Source organism: Dicentrarchus labrax, unplaced genomic scaffold, assembly GCF_905237075.1.
Source record: "Dicentrarchus labrax unplaced genomic scaffold, dlabrax2021, whole genome shotgun sequence".
NCBI lineage: Eukaryota > Metazoa > Chordata > Actinopteri > Moronidae > Dicentrarchus > Dicentrarchus labrax.
In genome coordinates, this window is record NW_026136713.1 from 13,450,598 (window position 1) to 13,469,396 (window position 18,799).

The 18,799-nt window shown below is 41.6% G+C and overlaps 1 protein-coding gene across 3 annotated transcripts in view; it reads right to left on the minus strand.

Moving 5' to 3' along the window:
- nlgn3a (neuroligin 3a) overlaps window positions 1-18,799 on the minus strand; it is a 118,440-nt gene that overhangs the window by 76,385 nt on the left and 23,256 nt on the right. The window contains exons 3-5 of one of the 3 annotated variants that reach the window (XM_051421181.1): window positions 17,720-17,779; window positions 8,977-9,036; window positions 1,070-1,219 (exon numbers count right to left, since the gene is read on the minus strand). In XM_051421181.1, the coding sequence (XP_051277141.1) occupies window positions 1,070-1,219; window positions 8,977-9,036; window positions 17,720-17,779 (270 nt within the window). The remainder of the gene's footprint in view (window positions 1-1,069; window positions 1,220-8,976; window positions 9,037-17,719; window positions 17,780-18,799) is intronic. The other 2 variants (XM_051421183.1, XM_051421184.1) reach the window with 2 other exon arrangements.

The window sequence follows — 18,799 nt, forward strand, 5'->3', positions numbered from 1 at the left end:
TTTACCATTATTCCATAATTACCACTAGCGGTAGCAAATATTCACTTATATCTGTGTGTGTCTGTCCCCAACAAAAGCAATAGAAACTTCTTTTTGTGTGTGAACTATAGTGTCCATCTGTTTCAGAAAATGACTGTATTGGAACTTAAAAACTGAACTACATAACTGTTTTTTAAAGATTTAACTTTTTTAGTAAGAACCAACAGGCTTGTTGCTGTGTGTGAGTCACATACAGACTTTGAGGGACACATTTATGAACGGTTGGTTTTGGCTTTGTTGACCAAAGGATGTACCATAGTGGCCTTATTCTTTATGCAGGAACAGGAGCCAACAATAGTCCAAATCTTAGGGAATACTTTCAACAAATGCAAAAATAAATTATTTTATATTCAAAGCGTTTGTAGCCAGTATAGAACCACTCTAAATGTAAAAAATGTGAGAGGAGGCAAATCCGCTGTGTCAGAGAGATGGATGGAAAAGGTACAAAGCTTGGGTAGTGTGCTAACAAACTCCATTTTGTGTTGCTGCAGCTGTTTCCATGGAGCTCTCTCTCCCTCTCTTTTGCTCTCTCTCTCTTTCTCTGCCTCTCCATTGCCTCTCTCCCTCTCTCTCTCTCTCACACACACACACACACACACAAGTGTCTGAAAGAGGATTCAGCTGTGTGAGTCAATCTACAACCATCCACAACTCAGAGAGAGAACCCCTCGCTCTCTCCGACAGACTCTTCTCTTCTCCTCTATCTCTCCGGCATCACGCCCATCTCATCATTTTTTTTCAACCTCATTACAATAATTTCTTAATTTATTCTAAACCCCAGTCACAACAACAAACCCACATTCAGCACACTCAATTACTGTGATTTTGATACACGAGCACCACATCAACAAGAAGCACGGGAACCGGTCTGTGTATTTACAGTGCTGTGCTTTTTCCCTCGGCCATATTTGGAGTGTATGTGGCAATCAGCGGTGCTCATTACACCTAGCTGCCCTACAAAGATGGCCCAGAAAAATGTCCTTGAAGAAGGAGGTGAAGTTAAAAAAAAAAAAAGGGAAAAGATGCTTACCGAGGACTCCGACACGGTAGTTGAGAGTGATAACGATGACATTTCCGTAGCTGGCCAGGACGCTCCCATCGATCATGTTGCCCGTCCCCTCCATGTAGGATCCTCCGTGGATGTAGACCATCACAGGCTTGGCCCCAGTATCTCGTATGTCTGCAAGAGTGGCCATCATTAACACATTCACATTGTGGTCCACCCACTCCAATCAAGGGGTCAGCTCAGATTCAGATACAACAGATATAGCACATGGTGGCCACAAACAGACAAGCTGACGGTCACCTCTCAGATACCAGCTGTAAGGATACAGTCTGCTGGCCTACTAATGGAAATGGAGGCAATATTCTATCATATCTGCTCTATGAGAAACAAATTAATGTCCACTCATTATGCTGAGTTCAACTCTATTACAGTAATTGGCCATCTCAGCTGAAAATGCGCCTTGTCATTTACCAAAGAAAATATTTATCATATAAACCAAACTATTAGGGTTGTATTTGGTTTTGCGTTGCCTTCCAGGAGGCAGACCCACTTCCCAATATAGACATGCAGGAAGCCATTAGGGAGAATAAAGAGAGAGGTACTCTGACACATCTCCTAACCAGGGAGAAGGCTAATCTGGCTTGACAGCGATAGGGAAAACGCATCGGCTAATTACACAATGCTACCATGCAGCTCCTTTTTACCCAGGCCTATCTCTGTGCAACAATTTATTTGCACGGTCTTGCTTGGCATTGCAGGCAGTTAAATTTGTGCTTCAGTTTTGGTAAAATGTTGTTTATTCTATTCCCGAATCGGGGCTTGATACCCAGCTGGAGCGACACTCCAGCCAGATAAAGCACATCCAGAGGTAGAGGGAAGAAAAAAGCCTCTGTCTGAGGAATAGACTGAATTACTGGCTGGCTAGCTAGAGCTGGGAGACAAGACAAGAAACTCTCTCTCATTTTCACTCCTGCTCCCCCCGCGTTCTGTGTAGCTTCTCGCCTTCCCCTCCCTCACTTTGTATCGCTTTCACTCACAGACCCTCCCCTGTCTCTCCCTGTTTCTCTCCCGCCTTCCCTCAATCTCTGTCCAACTCCCTGCTTCTCTCCCCCCCCCCCGAAGCCCTGAGAGTGGTGAGAATGAGAGGAGGTGGGAGGGCAAAGAGTGAGGAAGACAGAGAGAGAGAGCGAGCGAGAGAGAAAGAGAGAAACACAAAGACAGACCGGAAGGAAGGAAGATAGAAAGACAGAAAGAAAGGGAGAAAATAAGAAAGGAAAGACAAGAATAAAAACATAAAAAAAAGAAAGAAAAAAGAAAGAAAGAAAGCAATGGGTTCAGATTTAAAAGGGTGGTATTGTATTCTGGTTGCTATGGTGACTGAGAGCCAAAATTCAAAATCCTCAAGAACAGCTAATCGCAGACCACATCCTGCACAGCCCAATCTGCATCCATCTGCAGGCACTGCTCGTCGTTATGCACCCCATCACATTAGCATGCTCAACACCAAGGACAACTACTTAAATGCATTTTGTAGGGACACGATTTTTCTGCAACCCCTATAGCAGAGCGAAGCCTTGATTCACAGGTTTTTTCTTTCATTCCCTTGGTTATTCATGGCCCTGTTAGGTTTAAAAGCAAAGCAATAACTTGTATATGATGTGGCCTTATTTATGGCTTTCTTTATCTTGCTGGTATCTGAGAAGGCTACACAGTGAAATGTGATTTATAGCTGACACTTCTCTATGCACACACTTATCTTAGACAAGAGGAGGAGGGGATGCATGGGGTGAGAAAGCATGAAAGATACAGTCAGAGAGGGAAAAAGAGGGGGAGAGAGGGAGAAAAACAGCAAAACGATATCCTACACAAGCTACTCAAACAAATGGGCCACAGATACAAAGAGAATGGCAAAGACGAAGAAGGAACAGGGGGCAGAAATAAGAAAAAAGAGATTAGTCATGTCAATGTTATCAGTCACCTCTTTTGTTGATTCACATCGGGTCTCCATGACAACAGTTAAATCCCTTTGAGAGAGCGATAGAAGACATTGACGCTCCACTTGTTCTAATCTATTTATTGACTTGATCTGATGTGGGAGGTGTCACACAGATGTGATATACAGTTCTCACTGACACAGCGATTTGTGTCAGAGGAAAATATACATGCAACAGATCCCACTTGGACTTTTGGTTCACAGCGAGAAATAATAATCCTGTCTAGATACATCCACATCTGGGCCGCAGCACGGCATGATGTGGAGGTAATGAGGGGAGTAGCTCTTCTTAACCAATCAGATCAGAGTTTTTTCGGCTGCTGTGGACGGTCTAATCTGGCGAAACAGGTGACTAAGTGGCTACCTTGAAAAAGCTGCTTCCTGATTCACTACTTCTCCAAGGCAAACACATCACTGCATCAACACACACATAATCATAGCATCAAAACTGCAGCACAGTAGCTCTGTGCTAGAAAGGAAACAGAGAAAGTTTCATTAATGCACAGACTGGTATATTTTCAATAAAAATCCATGCACAATGAGTTGAATATAAAAAAAAGAAAGAGAAATAAAATGTATGTTTTGGAGATGAACAAAAAAATGTGCGTGAGAGAAATGTAGATGGAAGCCGATGTGCAATGAAGAGTGAGCTGAAGAGAAAATAATTTATATAACACAATATTTTCTCACATTTCTCTCAATCACACAAGTGGGATCATGCAGCATTTATTATACAGTGGCATATACTCCCTGCACATTATACAAACAGCAAATAATTGTATCACAGTAAAGAATACAAATTAAATATTGCCAAAGAATGAATAAATAAATCAAAGGTCTTCAGTTCACTGCACTTCAGTTCAGCTAAAAAGTAAAAATCTGGGGACTGAACCCGAGGAGCACAACCTTTCATAGGTGCATCACAGTGGCCTTGGACTGATTGGAGTGTCAGTGGGAGGCAAACCACAGGCCTGAGCTGAGCCTCTAAGTGTTGCTGCTCCAAGTAAAACCATCCCCTGTACCTCCACCTTTTTGTCTTTTGCCACTTCATTGAAAACAGTCAGTCATATATCTGACGTTAAGCGCCCCCAGAAGCGGCCTTGACACTACGGAGTGGGACAGGACAAAGGCGAGTGGAGATAAGTGTCGTGGCATTCACTGTGTCAACACTTGGTGAAACATGGTGCCTGTCAACGGCTATCAGTGAGGTCTGAGGTGGGGGGAAACGGGTGACAATGTCCTGATGTGGCAGGACATGACATGCACCCTACTGTAGTGCTCTTGTCAGGCCAAGCTTCACGCTTCACTCATGACAAGTCCATTACAGGCCATGTTCACGTTTAAGAACGGCATTTAGTTTAACTGGGGAGCTCCTTGCAAAACAGGCAGTGTAATTACACCGAATTATACAGCAGCTTGTGCCGCTGTACAAGTCACTGACAGTATTCTGAATGTCACTGAATGTCCGCTTAATATTCCCTTTATACTGAATCAAATGAAGTAGCACTGTGTGAGACTAGGCCTTGGAGGGGGAAAAAATGAAGGAACCCAGTAACAAATTGTCTATTTTGGACTCACAGAAGACAGTGGAAGGAGGACCATGAAAAAAAGCTGTTGCATAGCTGTTGCTATTTTAAGCAAGTGGACCTTCAGAGCCTGCGCATCTTGAGGAGTGATGGGATGGGCAGGAAAAGAGTACCTTATAGTTGGAGTGTGTGACTCCATTGTGTTCTCCACAGTACTTGACATTTCTGAGAGCAACTAAGATATGACTTATGTATATAAAGTAAATCTGAACATGGCATTGGGTATATGAAAAGAAGATGTACGTGAGAGTGTGTGCCTCTGAATATGAATCTTGACATCGCTACAGTAAATGTAATGAGAAGAATGACCTTTGTGTGAAGGTGACTTCTTGCTCCCTGGCTGGTGTGTTTGTGTGTTAAATGTGATGTTGGCAACAGGGCAGACAGAGAGCAGTGTGTTTGAGGATAGAGAATAAAGAGAGACGGGGATAGACGCTGGCTGAGTAAAATAAAAGGGAAGACACAGCGAGAAGTCTACAAGGCTATTAGCCAAAGCCCCCTACAGCTGGCCTGGATCGAGATGAGAGGCGTAAACTGTAGAGGTGCTGTCATCCCTAAGACTCACAGACAGCGGTTTGCTCCTCGAGTGAACGGAGACTAACCCTTTAGTCTTTTGGGGAAGCCTGTTGTTCTTGGTGCGAGCCCCAAAATCTGACGTTATACTGTACAAATCCACTGAAGGGCTGACGACAGCATTTCAATACACACATTGCAGACGTGTACACAGCACAAACAGAAATAAGGCATATGCAAAGTGCCTCAGTGAACTAATTCAAAGCCTGTCTCTATTCTTGTTCTATTCTCTAGATTTTTAAAGTGTTTTAACATGTTTTTGCCTTGCCAATTATTTTGTGCCACTGAAGAGTAAAGGACAAAGAGAAAAAAAATAGATGACACTAACAGTCTGTCCTCCCCATCCTTTGAAATGGCTCAAATGATGCCCTTGTGGGTCAGCCATTAGCAGCAATGCTTATCTTGGAAAGAAGCATGAGCAGCTGCATTCCAAATATCTCTGCATAAATGGGCTTCAAGGGGCATGATTCCTCATCCCTGCCTCATCAGAGAGAATAGGATAGTGGCAGAATGGAGAGAATGGTGTGTGAATTGCCCCACTGTCGATTCACCAGTCTCCAGCCTGCCTGAGCTGAGCTGAGGGCTTTGCTGGATGGGGATCCAGTCAGGCCTGTGCAATGGAATTAATGGTAATACCCAGGCAGGTGGAGCTCAGCTCTGCTCACTGGCACAGCAACGATAGAGAGCATCTCTGGGGTTGGGGGTATGTGTGTTGTCTTCTTCGGTGCTTGCTTCTAGATCTTGGAAGCAAGCAATTGTGTGTGTGTACAAGTGCGTGCGTGTGTGCATGCTTCACTGATTTAATGGATGTGGGTGTACATGTTTGAGTGTGTGCACTCTCACGCTGGGAGGCATTCCTCCTGATTGGAGCTAGAGTCTCAAAGTGCCAAATCACACACACACACACACACACACACACACACACACACACACACACACATCTATTTTTCATCAGTGGGAGAGGGCCGAGGCAGCAGTGGCGCGAGACACTCTAGAGGTGGAGTGGGGACGGCTGCCTCTCTCTGCCTAACACTGGGCACAGTACCTTGGCACCACTGCCATGTTCCACCTAGGAGATTTAGCTCCTACACAGCCACACTTCCTCTATTTACATGCCCACCTTTATCTAACAACAGCAGGTAGGTGATTGAAAGCTTCCTTTTACAGTGCAATAACAGCCTCTGTAAAATTGAGTCTTGATTGTGGACCGATGTAAATCACAGCAACTTGGCCTGCACACTCATGTTGCTGGAGGGAGTGTTGCATAGAATTTGAATGCACTTTGGGGTATGCCAGGGGGTTGACTGTTGCTCAGACAGCCAGCCAAACACACAAAGGGACAGATAGAAAGACACAGGAAGAGACAAACAGACAGAAGGGCTAAGAGGGAGACAGCCAGTGGACAGAAAGAGATATACAATATAAAAAACTGCATTATATTCCTTGCTACATATTTAATTTTGCTTATCTCCTCGTCTCAGTTGACTGTTTTTATTGGCTGTTCCACTTCCTTTTTATTGTAAATGTATATATTACTATTCCATTACATGTGTTACTTACATTTCTTTGGCAATGTGAGAAATCCTTTATTCTTCTTATATTGTTCTAATAAAACTTATTTGAATTAGAATTTAAGAGCGTGTCTGGAGGGTTATAACAAGCAGGAGGGCGGCTCAAATATGGTGGAGGGAGGAGGGAATTAGCCCACGATAGACAGACTGCCAACTGAGACAGCATGGTAATGTTGGGATGAACAGACTGAGAGATGGAGGGGGTTAGACAGAGACACCAGAAAACACAGCAGCTCTCTGGACTGAATGAGAATATGTGGATAAGAGGTGCATCAGCTAAAGAGTGAGAGAGTGGGAGTTCGGCTTGTGTTCTGATTCTACTTGCCCTTTAACTTGAATACAAATGTTTGATTTTCATTGGTAATGCATGCAATACATTCACTGTAGACAAGGGGATTGCTATTACCCACAATAATAGTACAGCCACTTGTGAGAGCAGTAGTATGTAAGACAGCTTACAAGGACTTTGTGGTTTGTGCAGTGTACTCGGCCATCCTTCATTGAAGCCTTTTTATCACAGAGGTAACAGTTCTCTTTGGGAGGAATTACAGAGAAATAGAGGGGTGTCTCTGAACAGTGGTTTCATATATCGGACCTTGACACCTTAAAACAGACACATTCACAAGAACAATGAAAATCTTCCGGATCATGTTTAGGGATTGATGGCCAGCTCTGTCACACATGCATTAGTTACAGCGCAGTGGCAGAGATACTGCTGGGACCGTACTGTGCTTCTACGGTGATGCTCTGTAAATAGCATTAGTTGCGCTCAGTAAAGAATAGACTTGTCACATTTTCAGTGAGGCTAGTCTTGCACAACAGCTTGGAGACCAAGCCACTGTGTATGCATGCAGAGACTTGCCAGACAAAGGGATCGGCACTTGTCAGCAATTTTTAACGGACTTAGGGCTACATACACTGACGCATGTGGGCTTGCTTGAGGGAAGACAAACATACACATGCGCACACGTATACACACAGTCAAGCTGAAAACTGAAGGCAATTTGGCTCCGGTTGCAACAGCTCGCCCTGGGCTTGAATGAGAAACACCTGTGTGTCAAAGTGGTGCCATGGCAACGCTTCCTGTTCTGTGATTAAGGCCAGCGTGAGGCTCCTTTCTGAAAGAAGTGCCCACTGGCAAAGAGGAAGGAGCTTAACTACAAACCCTTAAACATCTGGAAAGAACCCTGGTCTGCCAGCCTCAGCTGGGTTAAAAACCCAAACACAGGTCCCACAGCAAAGCATTCATTGTGCAAACATTCAAGACAAATAAGTGGAAGGATATGGCAACTTGGTGTGTCATCTCAGTTTTCCTGCCAAATAGCAGGTCCATATGCCCTAAACATGTGCTAAGGTCCTAAACAGCTTCGCTCTAGACATACAGATTTTTCACCAAATGTACACATGATGTGCAAAAATCCAATCTGTCCATAACAAACAAATGGGGCAAAAATCAAGGGCTTAATCTCGATACCCAACATCATGCTTGCATCACCTGCCTTACTGTGGCAAAAAAAAGACAAGGGCGGGGCAATACCAAAGGTTTGATTTAGATTCAGAGACTTAAGCCGTTTCTGTTGCAGCACAAGAATCGTCTCTCATTCTAATCTCGGCAGAGATCCACCCTGAGCCAGGAATATCCCAAGATAAATATGGAAAGTGAACAATGCGATTGCTGAGCAGCAACTTCCCATTTTCTACACCTCTCGCCTCTAATCCTCTCCAGCAGCACTCCTGAACTGCCTCTCCTCATCTAAATCTGCTGGCAGACCTGGTGAACAGTCTGATATTACACTGCTGCTTCACTTTCCCTCTGCCATTATCGCCACACCTTAAGAAGGGGCTCTCACCACTGCCTCTGCCCTTGTAATATGTTTCTTCAATCACTATGTAAGATATTAAAATAACTCAACCCAGCCTTGGTTATCTAGACAGCTACTAGATCCCATCTGACTCTAAAGCAAAACACTTTACTCATTGACAGAATTCAGATGCTTAGGAACAGGAGATCGCACTTTCACTCGCACAGACACACACTCACATTTGATCAAACACAACAATGTTCCACAGACTGCAATGTGACAGGGGTGCTTGATGATTGCATTTGCAATTAGAAACAAAAAAAAACAACAATATAAATGATCAGAAAATTGTGACATTTTTTAGGAAAAAAACTCATGCACCATCTTTGTTCACCATGAAAAATACCTTCATCTTCATCACCGTCGTTATCCGATAAATCCTCGCCCTGTTTTTTTGCATGGGCCCCTGTTATTGAAGCAGGGAGAGACATAGAGAGGCACAGGGAAATTCAAAATAGCATGTTTGGCAACATACAGATGAAAAAAGAAGCAATTCAATATAAAAGCAGTATTTTAGACCAAATGTGAATAACACAGTTAATTCAAATACACAGTTCACATTAGATCATTTGTCAAGGGCTTTTCTTGTTAATACTCACAGCGCATACAATAAGAGAAAAATAAAACATATTTAATAGTATACAAATTTCAAAAAGACAAAAAACACAAATTTAAAAAATCAAAACACAAATTGCAGAAGGTAATTTAAACAAATCTCCACTGTTATCAGAGCATATTTGAAGTAGAGTCATACACCACTGGCAGTTTCAGAAAAATCCTCTTAGATTTAACAGGAAAACACTCTCAATCCAGTCCCAGAATTTTGAGTAACACACTATTAGCTCAAAGAACTGTAAAAATGCAAACAGCTACAACATGTAATTCTGATTGGTTTCAATTGCATTTTGTAAGTGACTTATTCAGCAGGGCTTTAGTGTGTTTAAACAAGAACCAAGTGACTTTCTGTTATCTCTGGAATAGGCACCTAACATCAATTTCTAACTTGGCTGTTGAGTTTAAGAGACCATAAAGAGGCAAATAAAATGATATTAACAGAAAATGCGGTTACTACAAGCTAAAGAATATAAAAATCAGGATGCAGTAAACTGCTGAAAGAACAAGGTTTACACTACAAGCAAAAGCATGTGCAGGACTGTAAATTCCCTAGAGGTGGTGAGATTTGAATAAATCACATGATTGCATGTATCATGTATACTCAGTGATGTGTGCAGATACTTCAGCTTGCTTCTTTGCCCTAAACAGTAGGTAATATGCTGTTGTCTTTGTGCTACATGTTAGTACGAATATGTAGCCCCCCAGGGCACCTGCACACAATGTATAAATGTAGTGTACATGCCCTATCTTGACCTATCACTAACACGCTGGTATTTCAAACTAGTTAGAGTTTGACATCTATGTATGATAATTTTTTGTTTGTTTGGACTACAGATGTCAATGGTGGTTAGTCAGTTGATCAATCCATCAGTCCATGCATTCAATAGTCCATTATTGACTGACAACATCTTAGAATAAATATTTTTGTAGAATTTTGCAGTTTTGGTGATACCCTGACCTTTCATCTAGCACCACTGTCAGTACAGATTTTCCTTCAGAGCACTGCTTGACACAGTAAATCTGAATGTTTTTGATGACCTTGGACTTTTCCTCTATTGCAATCACTAGGCCAGTATAAATATGAATTAATATCAAAATCTAATGGACTGATTGTCATGCTATTTACTGAACCATTCATGATTCCCAGAAGATGTCTTGCGACTATAAACAGAAATAATTTTGGTGTAGTGGCCAAATTCAGAATTGCAAGTCACATGATGCACTCAGACGCAGATACTCTTTGAATGATCACAATGTAAACGTCTGCATTTACTATAATATTTGCTTGAAAGTCACAAGAGAACTATTATTTCTGTCAGTCCTGTGGGCAAGCCAGTCAGTTAGGTGGAGTTAGAGAAAGACGCTATAGGACGCATAAAGTATGGACATGGAAGTCAGAAACAACATAAACCTCTTTTGGCCAGTTCTTGTTTGAATGAACGCGCCACCGTGTCTGAAAACTTCATCCATTGTTAATTGATAGATGCAATGTATTGCATAATGTAACAGCCTAAGTGTCATGACATTTACTGAGTACATTCAAGCTCTCAGAGCGGAGAAGCCTTTTGAATTACTTGATTCCACAGTTCCACAGATTTGTACAGTATAATGGGGAGTGTGATGAATAATACAGTCTGTATGGGCTGTTATATGATCTGCTATCTTTAGACAGGCAAACATAATCACATGGCTACAACCACTTAAAGTTCATATGCATAACTTTTGTGTCATCCTGTTTGGCAGTAACAGCAAGTGTTGGAAATTGTTATGGGAGGTTGTGCAGAATCAAGAACAGGCTTTTAAACTGTATAAGATTAATGGCTTGCCAGGTGTGGTAGGCTGTATTGCAAAGTCATTGGCTAATATAATCAAAATGTATAATCCATTAACAACATACAGTATAAACTTTGTTTGCACATGTTCTCTTGACTTAAATGCAGTGAAGCCACAAAATAGTGGATGTCCATCATGTGGATATTGGTGGTTGAACTGATGAGTTGTCCACTTCAATACTTCAATTCGAAAACAACCCCGCTTAATAGAACTCAAGGGGCTGCATTGATGCGGGCGTGTTGTTTCAGGTATTGGTGAGACCATAGAATACAATCCAGAGAGGCTAGTTTCAGTACCAGTAGAAACAACAGACATATGGCATTCACATTACAAAGTAATCTACCTGGAAAATGTCTCATTTCCTGAATGTTATATTACGTTGCTGCAAAAGTCTAGCCAGATTACACTTTTTCACCAGACAACCCAGCATATATTTCTGAAGCCCTGCACCTCAGCACACCTGCTATGCCAACACAGTGATCTCATTGAAGTGAATAAGGGGGCTGTGTTGTTCTCACAAAGTAATAACTAAATGGCCTTAGTCTTAGAGTTTGGCAGTTAGAAGAATAGAAAATAGAAAAACACTTTATGGTCTACCTCTCGCATGCAGAAAGTACTCAATGACTGAAATGAATCGGGGTTAGGAAAGAAAAGAAGAGGAGAGAAAAGGTTGCAGTCTGGCTATAGCACATAAAAGCTGAACAAATTTCATAGCAGCATCAGTTCTCAGTCAGAGGCATCTTCCTTGTGTAGGAAGTGTCTGCCATTAAGATCAGATCAGGAGATCAGATGCAGTCTCTTGTGTAGTCTTCAGGGAACCTACCAAAAATATTTTAGCAGAATAAAAGCAAGCACCCAAACAAAAGGGTTTCACCTGCTTCAACAGCCTTCTTTATGGCTTGTTAGTGATTACGGTTATTCTAGCGTTCACTGTGCCGCTGACATAGTAAAACAGTGAGCTTATTGAGTGATAGTGCTTTAGACAGGCATAGATTGGATGGCAGGTGTCGACAGGGAAGCTCTGTCACTTTGAATCGTGTTGTCTGTGAGCCTGTGTGTGTCAAATACTGGATCTATAATAGGAACTGCAAACATGTGACATCTGCAGTGACTCAGCAAGTGAGCCTATATTTGACCTTGAATCTTTTATAAGTGATGCCGCAGTGAAATTAAAATAAAACTTAAATGAGTTGACAAGTTTCTTTGCATAGCCGGCCTCCAGGAGCCGACATTTGCATCACCTCAAAACAGGCGGCATCTAGAATAACAGCTATTATTCATGTTCCTTGACAAGCAAAATAGAAACCTGTCGCATTTATCAAATCAGGTTCAAAGAAACTGCATTTGATAGGCTTACTTGTTACATAAAGGGTACTGAAATTTTACATTTCAGCAGGATGAAATTGCAAACAAAAGACACTAATAGTTGGCTGTAGCGTTTTATATGAATAAACTTGAGCGTGTGCACACATGCACAGACACACACACACACATACAGATATAGAGAGTGCATTCAGACTCTAGAGACTTCTTGACTGAAACCAGAATACACTCAATACATCGTGGAAGGGCTAAATGTTAACTGCCGTTCCTTTGCTGGAAAAAGGTTTGGTGACAATAGATGGGCCTTGGAGTTAAATATCAGAAAGGTCAGAATGTGGAAAGGGACTTAGTGAAATGTGAAATGTTGCAGCCTTGACAATTTAGAGCAGTTATATTCAGTCTCTAATCCTCAGGTGGCCATTTTTCTCTTTCAGAGTGCCTGGATCTGTGTCTCCTCCTGTCTTTCTGCTCTTCCTGTCTCTCTCTCTCTCTCTCTCTCTCTCTCTCTCTCTCTCTCTCTCTCTCTCTCTGTCTATGTCCATCTCTCTCAATCTGTCTCCCAGTGTAGAGGTTAAGGAACAGCTTGGGAGGGACACATAAGAGAGAATGATGGAGAATGCAGCTAAAAGGTTAAGGAGGCTGTAATCCTGCAGTAAAGGACAGCCAAAACTCACACTGCGCTTCAGCTGTTCCCAAAATAAAAAAACAAATAAAAGGCAGCCAAGTTGTCTTTCTGCCTGTCTACAGCTTGATAATGGAAAGAGACGCAGACCACAGGACTCTGAGTATGGTGGCAAGCTAACACACTTGGGCCTCCTATCTATACTCTTGATCCCTGATGAACCATTTATTTCTCATATTAGGGGAAAACACTACACTGCACAAATATCTTACAGTGAAAATCAAGACCAGGCTTAAAGCTTCTTTATCATCTGTCAGACACAACAGTCACTTGTGTTGCAAGTGCTGCACCACAGTTGAATATGCATCATTACATCATCATGCATCATTGTTCAGAAAGCAAAGACAATATAGGTATGCAGCCTTTAACACTTTTTACGAATGGATCCCAATTTTGTTTGAATGTGTGATTCACATCTCACTGTTGGTTTCACGCTGTTCTACTGATTAACATTTGGTGATCGTAACACAATCAGAAATCTGGCAGGGCATGAACAAAGGCCCTGAAGAAGACTGAAAGCAAGCAAACACGGATGTATGAAGAATTCACAATTAAAGAAAATCACCTTTGCAAAGGTTTTATGAGGAAAGAAATTCACTCAAAATGTGTGGCAAAGCATTCTTCAAAAGTGCGGATTCAAATTCCCAAAGTTTACAAAGACAACAAATATGTCAGCCTGAATTTTAAGACAATGTGTATGAAATGATGCATGTTACAGTGCAGCCATAAAATCATGTCTATATAATTGCGTCCACATAAAGGAGAAAGTTAAGGGGTAATCAGGGTTCAAGAGCCAGTGTCTAAGCTAACAAAGATACCAGAAGCAACAAAAAAATAGTGTTTTCCCCTTTAACAGAGCTTTAAGACTCCACAGGCTGTGTCCTCTGTTCCTCTCTAGTTTGGGATAAACAAAGAACAGAACAGCGATATTGAGCCTTGGATTGACTGTGGAAGCTGGACAGCAAAGCAGCAGGGGGCCTCTGAATAGGAACTTCCTGTTTAGGTCGCGTCTTGCATCTCAAGTCAGTGTGACTCTGCCACTGGCTGGTTACAGCCTTTACTCACTGGGGTCATCAACTGTCCCAGATAGATGATCGATTATAAAAGTAATTTTCTGTCAAGCAAAATTGGACATCTGCTCTGTTTTCAAACGGCACAAGCCAATATTTGTTCTTGTCTTCTTAGAAAGTTTGTGTGCTGTCTGCTTGGCTTACAGATTTCCTCGGCAGCACTCAGGGAGTAGCCCCTCCTTCCCTGAGGCAGGGTTGAGTCGGCCAACCAAAGGGATTACCATGGTGTGTTACTGTCTGCCATGGCCCAGACGCAGTCTAACCAGGATTGGGGCCTCTTTCGCAGTTTTCACAGCTCTCTAGTGTCTGGAGGTCATCTGGTAAGAGGAAAAATTGTCCAGTGTTTCTGCTGGGGTAGTTAATCTACAGGTTTGGCAACTGATCGGGCTGTTCAGTACTGGCACCGGGCTGCGTAACACATGGCAGCCTGCTGCCTGTGAGGGCTGCATAAGAATGATAGTTGAGTGGTCCAAATCAAGCCAAAACGTACAACAGATTTCGCTGCACTTATCTTAAATAGACTCATGATGAGGGATGAAGTTAGAAGTCAGGAAGGTTGATCTCAGAGTGTCTCTCAGAAGTGATGTTATTCAGAGAGACCAGTGTGAAGGACTCTAAGGACAGGTTTTACAAGCGGGTTACAAGCAGTGAAAGAGACATGCTGTAAAACCATGTAGAAAATAATGTGCATATTGTATAAACAGGCAGCAGGCAGCACAGTGAGTGCACCTTATCACCAGAACTCTGCCTCAATGAGAATCTCATCAAAAGGATGTGATTTTACAGATCTCTTTTAAAGTTTGTCAATCAATTTAACAATGTAAACCTCTTTTAAAGATAAAGATTGACCTCATCAGGTCTTGTCCTTGCAAAATTGACCCATCTTGAGCCAATCTAGCTCTCTGAGGCTGAATACTGCTTAGCTGTGTCCCCGCACATCATTACCCCTCTCCTCACTCCATTCACTCTGACTCAGAGCAGAGAAAATGACTGAGTGATATAACCGAGGCTCCAAAGTCTGCGCCTCTGTCACTGCTCTGTGCCCTGTGTGCACGCGCTATAAAGCCACTTCAGAGTGAGCAGTAGGCTACGGTGCTGATCTTGCACATTTGACCACCTCCACATGACCCCATGACTACCTGCTTGGATTTGTGTTGCTGCACTAGTCGAGCAAAAGATAGGACAGCCATTTTATAAATTACATTTTAGTCAAAGTAAACATCAAATTGTTTCTGAACAAAGAGCGACGCTGTGTTGATTTTGTAAAAATTAGCCGTACAACAACAAAAGATGTAATCAACCGCAATTTTTGTCTTGAGCCTTCCATTATTTTCTGAATGAGTCTGTCTTTGATCTTTTGTCAGGGCACTACTGTGTGGTTTAAGGGCTTTCCTTCTGTTTAATGGAGGAAGATGAGCCACATCTTTGATATGAGCGAATCACTTCTTACACTATGATTAGTGGGATGCTAATAGTAAAAGATCCATACGGTAGACCTTCTTAGCAATTCTCAATCTCTGGTAATTCTCTATTCTTACCACCACTCTTCAAAACTAATACTGAAAATTGTATTTACACAAGCTCCACACTGTTCAAATCATCATATACTAACCTCTTGTCTCATAAAACAGAAGAATATAACTAAGATCACGTGTGATGTATTTAACTTGGTTCATGGGCAATGTATTTTTCTCTCTTAATAGGCATCCCCATTGCAACAAAGGTGCTTCACGCTAGGTAAAAGGGCCATTTACTCTGCTTCTGTCACAACTGCATACTGTTGCTTGGCAACAATCACACAACCATTTCATCAAGAGTCAAATACCATTCTTTTTTCTGAGTATTAATCACTGTTTCCTCCAGAGGAACCACATTCACGGAGATACAGATTGTAAAATTGGTAGTGGAGGTGTTAGTACTGAATGTGCACAGTGTGTATGACTCTACTGTATTGTACAGGTCTCTATTGAAAGCTTTGCAAACATTTAAAAAGAAAACTTAAAACCCTATTATTATTAACCATTTTATGGAACAGATCTAACTATTGAAATAACACTAATTGAATTCTTTAATGAGGGAACTAATTAACTATTTTCAAATTCACTCTGAATTTCTCAGACTAACTTTGGAAACATTTAACCAAAACCAAAGTATGCTTCATAGGTTGCTTTCTACATTGCCTAAGAAGGATAAATTATGCTTCATTTACACTGCTAATTCAACATAAGCCAAGATTAGTAGAAGCATATTTTAAAAAAGTGCAATTGACATAAAGAGAGAGTTTCCAGCAAGACTGAAAATTAGGACCTTTGTGTTTATAGCAGAGGAATAACAGAGGAACTATGCAACAATCATCTTTCTGCACAATAATGTGTCACAAAACCAACATATGAAACTTATGATAAACCATTTTCTCATTACCAAACATGGGGAAGATAATTGAAAAATTCCAAGTGGAAGGGGAATATTAAAGAGATATTTCTGTGTATATTCCACAACTGGGACTAATTCAGAGGCAGAAGTGCCTGGAGGGCCAGTCTGTCTCTAACAAAATTGGTTTACCAAACCAGAATGTACGAGTGCGCAGAGTCAGGCCAATAGCTGCCTGCTGCCTCTATGGAAATCAACAGCAGAGGTCTCCCAGCTGAAACTGAATCTTTACTGTGTAGCAAGATATGCTCAGTCTTTAGGCTACTCGTAAGGTCTTAGTGTCTTCAGGCAGGCTTAGAAAATTAGCCCTCTGTTGTTACCAACAGTGAGATTTTAACTGTTGTTAATGAAATTGGACTGTGTTTCCCAGTGGCTGTGTGTTTAAGCATTTGCCATATGGATAGATGAAAGCTGTTGCACCAATAAAATACCCCACCACCCGCTATTTGAACAATTGGGAATAATAAATTTAAGAGCAAGGTGGGCCTCCACTTTTTAGTGTAAATTTAATCAACGACTGAGGCTCTGACGCTTTCAGGTGTCGCGTTTGACAAATACTTCCAATAAGCTGGTGTCTTAAGTGCTGTCAGAGCAGCCTGAAACATGACTAAAGTTCTTTGCATACCAAGTCACATTTTATCTTATAGTATTTCAAAGTAGCACTCATGCCTCTGATTTAATCAACAGTTGTATTTAAATGAAAGAATATTACACTTTAAACACGAACAAGCCATACAGTCATGTAAAAAAGAAATATATATATATATACATACATAAATACAAGTTATTCTTAGACATCATGATCTATAGCTTGGCAAAGCATCATTATTTATTTAAGGACCTGCATTTTTACTCCTTGACACTTATTATTACATAGTAAAGCGAGAGCGCACACACACACACACACACCCACACACAACACAGCACAACCACTCACTCATCTCTCACACTCATGTCAAGGTTGATCTGAGTCACAAGTCCCACGTTCATCCCAATTAGCACTTTGATTTGGGAGTTGTTAGGTGGTGATTTTGGCAGCTTTGGAAGGATGCACCCATCACTCTCCTCTCTCTTTCACTCTTTCAATTCCTCTCTTTCGTTCCATGTTGGCTTTTTTTTTTTTTTTTTTTACATACCTCCTTTTCTACACATTTTCTTGTTGGGTTTCCTGGCACATTCCTTGGATATTCTTTTGACTGTAAAATGAATGGAAAAACTACAAAATAACAGCGAGATCTGGAAAAGATCGCATGTGACATGCAACAACTCATACTGAGTCAGACACCCTTCTTCACCCTCTTTCCCTTCGCCTCCCACCCTCCCAGTCATCATCAACAACAAGAACAACAGAGGACCTGTTGAGAAAGTAACTGGGGTGTTGCTGCAGAAATATTCCAAAATGGTGGAATGAATTTGCTGCATCATGGGACACAGGAAGCCCATATTCACATGCACTTCTATTTAAGACCCATTACAACCACACAGAAGGCAGAGTGGCTAAATTTCCAAAGTTTTGCAATTCACATTGTAATCTGATAAGTGAGAGTGTTTTTTGACATTGCCCATTTGATTCTCAGAGCACTTAACATTTCAAGCCCATTTTCCTGTGTGGGTCTCCTTCAAGTGGTAAAATAATGGCGGCCATTTAAAAGAGTCAACATCCAGAAATCTAAAACTTGGTGAAGCCCAATCTATGTTTGCCTTTTGCACAAAATGTGCTCTAGCTTTAAGCTTTGTGCAAGGACAAACTGGATGAAGCAAGGAGAGTAAAGGGTCTTACATAGGTCAGGCTGATGCCACAGGCCTCTCGTGTACCAGACAGAATATTTCACCAACCCTACAGTAGTAGATCATTCACTTATGAGGCAGGCTACTAATCACTAATAGTTTATATTCCCAGAACAGTCAAGACAGTGAGGGTAGGAAGGTGCACCAAGTATTTCCAATCTGCTCCTTGTATGATTAGATTTCTTTTTTCTTTTTTTATTCAGTCATATTAATAAGTCATTTAGTCATCAAAAGAGGAACCTCTAACAGTGGCATGGAAGGGGAGAGTTGATGAAAAGACTAAATGAAAGATCAAGTCAAAATGGGAGGTTGAGATGATGGACACGGACACAGCATGCGCCAGACAACAGGTCATGCTCCGCGCAAAATACAGAGGTGACACAAAATTTTAGAGGAAAAGACAGAGCAAGAAGGAAGGTAGGGACAGA